This window comes from Alosa sapidissima, chromosome 5, assembly GCF_018492685.1.
Source record: "Alosa sapidissima isolate fAloSap1 chromosome 5, fAloSap1.pri, whole genome shotgun sequence".
NCBI lineage: Eukaryota > Metazoa > Chordata > Actinopteri > Clupeiformes > Clupeidae > Alosa > Alosa sapidissima.
In genome coordinates, this window is record NC_055961.1 from 27,877,453 (window position 1) to 27,883,590 (window position 6,138).

At 40.1% G+C, this 6,138-nt stretch overlaps 1 protein-coding gene across 3 annotated transcripts in view; it reads left to right on the forward strand.

The window, feature by feature from the left end:
• Positions 1-5,368, forward strand: part of slc7a1a (solute carrier family 7 member 1a) — a 20,819-nt gene extending 15,451 nt beyond the window's left edge. For 2 of the 3 annotated variants that reach the window (XM_042091663.1, XM_042091662.1), the window contains exons 8-12: positions 1,446-1,548; positions 1,935-2,140; positions 2,422-2,573; positions 3,049-3,157; positions 3,453-5,368. In XM_042091663.1, coding sequence (XP_041947597.1) covers positions 1,446-1,548; positions 1,935-2,140; positions 2,422-2,573; positions 3,049-3,157; positions 3,453-3,658 — 776 coding nt within the window. In that variant the 3' untranslated portion in view covers positions 3,659-5,368. Of the gene's footprint in view, positions 1-298; positions 436-1,445; positions 1,549-1,934; positions 2,141-2,421; positions 2,574-3,048; positions 3,158-3,452 lie in introns of all 3 variants that reach the window. The other variant, XM_042091664.1, reaches the window with a different exon arrangement.
• Positions 5,369-6,138: the final 770 nt, after the last annotated feature.

A 6,138-nucleotide genomic window follows, 5' to 3' on the forward strand; every position in this document is an offset into this window, starting at 1 on the left:
AGCCATGCTTGAAAATGAAGATATCTGGTTTTGGAACCAAACTCTTCAATATGAAGGGGGATTTATCTGCGGGATGGCCCCTCCAAGCTGAGAATTTACCCCTACGGTTTGGACTCCTGCTGCCTTAAGATCTTTTCCTCAAACACAGCTTCACTTTACTACACTTTTCTTCTGGTCTTTCTTTATTTCATCCCAATTTTGTTTGTTTGTTGCTTTCTTTTTTTATTCTTTCTTTTGTTTTGAACCTGTCTCCCCCCTCCCTCTTCTTCCACTCTTCTGCCCTCTTGTTGCTGCGTAGTCTGCTGGGCTCCATGTTCCCTCTCCCGCGTATTATCTTTGCCATGGCCCGCGACGGTCTGCTCTTCACCTTTCTGTCGCGCGTCAGCGAGAGGAAGACGCCCATCATGTCCACCATGGCAGCTGGTGTCATGTCCGGTAAGCTCGCGGGCCAGCAGAGAACATTTTTTGGGCCGCAGCCACGGTAACTGACGAGGGAGAGGGGGCGTCTCTGACGGGCACATTTTTTTTTTTTTTTTGGGTCACGGATTCAACCAGGCCACGCATCACAAAAATCCATTCTGATTTCTTCAGGATTTTAGACCTCATATAACACTGTTGTACAGTATAACTTTTTAAACGTATCTTAGATAACACAATGAGACAAATACTAAAGACTACCTACCTAGATTTTCATAATGGGGGTCTGCTTTTACCACTAAATCCAATGTCTAGACCTGTGTGCTTTATGTCTAGGCCTGCTTAAAATTATATGTAGGGTTCATCAAAGGAAAAAAAAGTAGATTTGTCACACAACTTTCTTTGATGTATTCATAAAACATGTGCTGTATGCTTTCTTCACTTTTAACCTCTGCAGCAGGTCAGTGTTCTTTCTGAGAAGTCACACATTTGATCGGTTAGCGTAACTAAATTAATTTGCTGGTGGCAGTAAGCTCCATATCATCTGGTCTGTCACTGGGGTGGCATGTCATAGAAGCTGTAAGCCCCCTCAAAAGCTCTGGTGGGAAAACACTCACCTGCTGTTTGATAATATGGAATGTTTCACAGGACTAGTTTCAACCCACTGACCTCAAAAGGCCTCATGAGTTCACACCTAACGTGCTACTTGACATTTTTCAAAGCATTAGTTCACAGTTTAAGGCATAGGTTTGATGAATAGTAGGTGTAGTTTGGGTTGTGGTGTTTAAGAATAGTATTTAGTGGAAATAATAGATTCTACTCACTATGTTTTGCCATTTTACAGATATATAATATAACATTCATATACTGTACACACCACTAGACCCCACCAGATATGTGTTTTATATTTAGAATGTTATGAAGAAATGTTATGAGAAAATATCAGAAAATATCTTACTTAAAACCTGTGTTGAGAATTGGAATGCTTTTGCCTTGTGACATATGATGTGTCTTTGCCTTCCTCCTAGCGATCATGGCCTTCCTGTTTGACCTGAAGGATCTGGTTGATCTCATGTCCATTGGCACATTGCTGGCCTACACACTAGTTGCCGCCTGTGTCCTGGTCCTCAGGTAGGCTATATGATTACCTACTGTACAGATTTCAGTGTAAGGAAATCTTTGAAAATCTATTCAGTATACGTTCCGACACAAATAACATTTAAATTGGTGTAGATAACTTTGAATGTTTTGCAGATATTTTGAATCAAGGCTAGACATGTAGACATTTGGCGTATGTATTCTTCTGTGTTCTGTATATGACTGGTAATTGTGTATGGATATTTGCATTTGTTTGGGTGTATAAGTATGCTGTGTGTATGTGTGTGTCTGCATGCATTTCATATACATACAGTATATGACACATGAGTGTATGTGTGTGTGTGTGTGTGTGTGTGTGTGTGTGTGTGTGTGTGTGTCTGCATGCATTCATATACATTAATGTGTGTTGTTTTTCTCAGGTACCAGCCTGAGCAGCCGAGCCTGGCGTACCAGATGGCCAGCACCCAGGAGGAGGTGGAGCTGACCGAGTCCATGGGCGCCCCGAGCATGGGCATCCTTCCTGGCGTGGAGGAGCGCTTTACACTCAAAACCATGCTCTTTCCGGAAAACACCGACCCCTCGCACATCTCTGGCTTCTCCGTTAACGTCTGCACGAGTTTACTCGGTAAAACACATTTTTTTCCATTTCCATTTCTGTTCACATCCACATTCCCTTGTGGGTTTACAACCCATCTCCTCACATACTTACACTAAGATACACACATCTCCATCGACAATTGTGTAACCTCACACAAGTTAAAACCACAGGGGCCACAAATAATATCAAGGCCACATACAACATAAAATAAAGTACAACCTCACTGCCTTGAATGGCACAGGGCAGCTTATTTATCTGATTGATGGAAGGGATTTGTGTTGATTGTTCACCCCCTCTCCCCGTTGCAGGAGTGTTGATCCTGGTGTTCAGTATCCTGGCAGTACAGGGCAGCGCGGCGGTGTGGGTCATCGTGACCCTGAGCGTCATTGTCATTGTCTGCCTCGGCCTGGTGCTCATCATCTGGAGGCAGCCAGAGAGCCGGACCAAGCTCTCTTTTAAGGTTTGCCCTGGCTACCCACTCCTCTGCTGCGGTGTGGGGGGGGGGGCATTCCAAAATGCTATATCCTATTTCCTGAATCATTTTTTTACATTTTGTTTTCCAAATAATTTCAGTAGAAATGTTTTTTGTCTATTGTTATTTGATTTATCTTTACTCAATCAAAACAACACAACTGCAATTTGATTGATATTTCCTGGAATACACAATTAAATAGCATGAATTTTGTAATGTTTTTAAAAACGGATATATAGCGTTATGGAACCAAACTCTTAATATATGTCTGCATACTGCATACATTACACACAATGTATGTGTGATAATAATGTATTCAATGGGCAAGTCTTGTCGAGGTTTAAATGTCATGTCATCTCTTAGTTTACTCTATGATTGGAGATTCACACCCAATTCTTTTTTCTTTTGTGAAGTTTGACTCCTGTAAAACCCTCAAGACATGCCATCTTCTCCACTCCAACAGGTGCCTCTGCTTCCCTTCATCCCTGTAACCAGCATGTTTGTCAATGTGTACCTGATGATGCAGCTGGACAAAGGCACCTGGATCCGCTTTGCTGTCTGGATGGCTATAGGTCAGTCCTCAAAAGGCAACTGACTCCAGAATAAATCAACCAACGATCTTATGAAATCACATCAGCTAACAATGACATCTGGACTTAATAACTATCCTGGTTGTATTTACTTGCAATAATAAGACAGCCAATTGAATCCTTATGTAACACAGATCTTGTAAAACCATATCAAATGTGGTGATCTGAGACTGAGATCTGTTCTGGTCTCGCCTGCCCTCTGTGTTGTTTTTTAGTTACAATAACTTGTTTTATTTCTTCTCATCTGAATTCTTGTGTCCCTCTCATCTCTGTCCAGGTTTCGTTATCTACTTTGGGTATGGGATGCGACACAGCGCTGAGGCAGCGCTCTCCCGACGCCCGAGTCCCGAGGAGCTCAGGGACTACAAGCCCACGTCCGCCATCAACGGAGACTCCCGCGTGTCCCCTGAGAAAGAGGCCTTCATCATTAATGGCCTGGGCGCTAGGGCCGATGACGAGGGTGAACTCTTAGAGTCGTCATAAAACAAAAACAACTTCCCTGTAAATTTTATACGAAAATAATGTATATTTGACGCAATGGGATGTCTAAACTTTAAGATATCCAGACACGTTTTTGAAAGAAAAAAAACTTTAAGCTTCAAGAAGAGCACACCTCACCCCAAAGGGAAAGCTTGTCAGGACTAGTCACTATTGTACAACTGACTCTCTGTGTGAGAGAGGAATAGCTCTTTGACGAGCATTTTAGCATTTGGCGGCTACTGAATTGCCTGAAAAAAATTGCTAAACAAAACCTTTCTGTATGTTTTGAAAATTTGAGTTCATTTGGAGGAAGGGGCTTTGACTTCCGCCGAGACAGCACTCAGTTTGTCTGACAAGTGTTATCAAATGGAACAGAAGATAAATCGATCATGGTTGTTTGTACTAAATTTGGATTAATTTGCAACACAACCTTTGAGGTTTCTCTGCTCTTAGTGTTACCTATTAGCATTTGGCTCTTTGTAAGGCTTGCCTTCATCAGTCCCTGATGGTGGTATATTTTTGTTGCCATTTTTTAAAATGATGACCCAGTAGAGAGATACTCATCTGTCATAGAATAAATGATAGGGTTTGGATAGGACAAACTCATGTGGGCTTGTGAGTGTATACAGTATCTTAATGCTTATCTCAGTGTTGGCTTTCAGCAGACATTCATGACAGTCAGTTTCATGTTATCAATTCAACTCAGTGTGAGATGCTAAGGGTTGGACTTGGTTGACTCAAGCATTTCTTACTCAACACCCCCAACACAAGTTGTGTCTTTATATTTGTTAGTTTTATAGAGTGGAATTAAGCTGGTCTGAACAATGGAGTGTAGATTTAACCATCACAGTGCTGGGTACTGTGTTTTTAATATAACCGACCTCAACCATGCCCAAAGTGCCTTTTTGGTTGAAAATTGTATGTAGTTGTATCTCAATAGTGTACTTTTTCTAACAGATGTTGCACAGGAGGTGTACAAATGTACTCATGAGTAATTGTAGACATGCTTAGAAGTGATGATATTGTACAGAAATGTATATCTCTGGGAAACAGACTGTAGAAGACCCTTCCATGGTTTTTCCTGTCATGTTTTCCCCCTACCAGAAAATACTATCAAACAAGATGAACCAGAGCATCAAAAAAGATGAATCTTTGTCTTTCTGAAGTTCGTCTTCACAAGCATGGGACTGGTTTAGGATGTTTCAAATATATGAAACATACTGATCATTCCTGCCCACATATCCCCTATCTACTGTATATCCTCAGGTACATTACGCAGTATCCGTCTGGCTCAATTAAACTGACAAAGTATTCTCTGGTCTGCATGTAGCTCAGCATTGTAATGAGTATTCACCCCAGACATAATTGTTAGTATTGGTGTTGCCTTATAGGAAAAAAAATAATGTTAACTTTCTAGAACATCTACTGTGGCTATGCATAAATAAGTAGTCTATTTTATTGTTAATCAGACTTTTTTTTCTGTATATAAGATGTTGTTCATACTTGCTCTATGAATTGACTAATTTGTAAATGGCAAATTCTGCTTTTTTTAAATCTTAAAGAATTAAATATATGTCATGATGCCACTGTTGGCTATAGTAAATTGAGAATAGATGTTTTGTGGTTTGTGTATATCAGTTTCAGTGTCTAGTGTATGTCCCTGTGTCTGTGTCTGCTTATGTTGTGCCATTTTGTAAAAAAGGAAAGAAAACAGTTGGTTTAATGGTCTCTTTAATTTCTTACTTGGATGTGTTGCAGCAACACTAAATGCATGTGTAGCATCTCATAATGTGTCTGATCCATCCTCAGATCCCATTGAAAAAGGAGCATTCCACTCGAACTCTAAACTCTTGGCAGTCTTCAGTGTCAGTATATTTATTATTATTTTCATTGAATGTGAAAATGATATTAAGCATTACAGCTACCGTAAAGATGTAAAGATGTATACTGCAGGCAATTTTGTGGTTTATATTTTTGAAATAGGTACAGAGAGAATCCAGTTTGTTTTTGTCATAGACAAATAATCATTATTTGTGTATGAAGTGTTTGGTCAACAGCTTACAGAAGTTTTGCCTTTCAATATTGCACAACATGTGTCCTAACGTGTCAGCAGCCTAAGAATTATTTACAGATAGGCAGCTGCACCTGTTTGTATTCAGTGGCTTGAAAACATTAAATTGGCAAAATACTTTAAACAGATCAGAAAGTTTATGGGCATCCTTAGTCCAACACACTTCATTATCTCCCATGAGGGATAGTTGTTACTATTTTTAAAAACAAAGTATTCGGTGGCTAGCTGAACTTGTGGAGAAGTACACTAGCTAATCTGTTGTAATCAAAAACGTACATCTTTTGGACAATTTGACCATGAATTGACCATGACCAGGATTTCACCAATTTTACCTCATGATTGTGGACATTTGGACAATTTTGTGGTGTATTATCACTGGAAGATGTGCAGATTATTCTGCAGTGCAAAATCC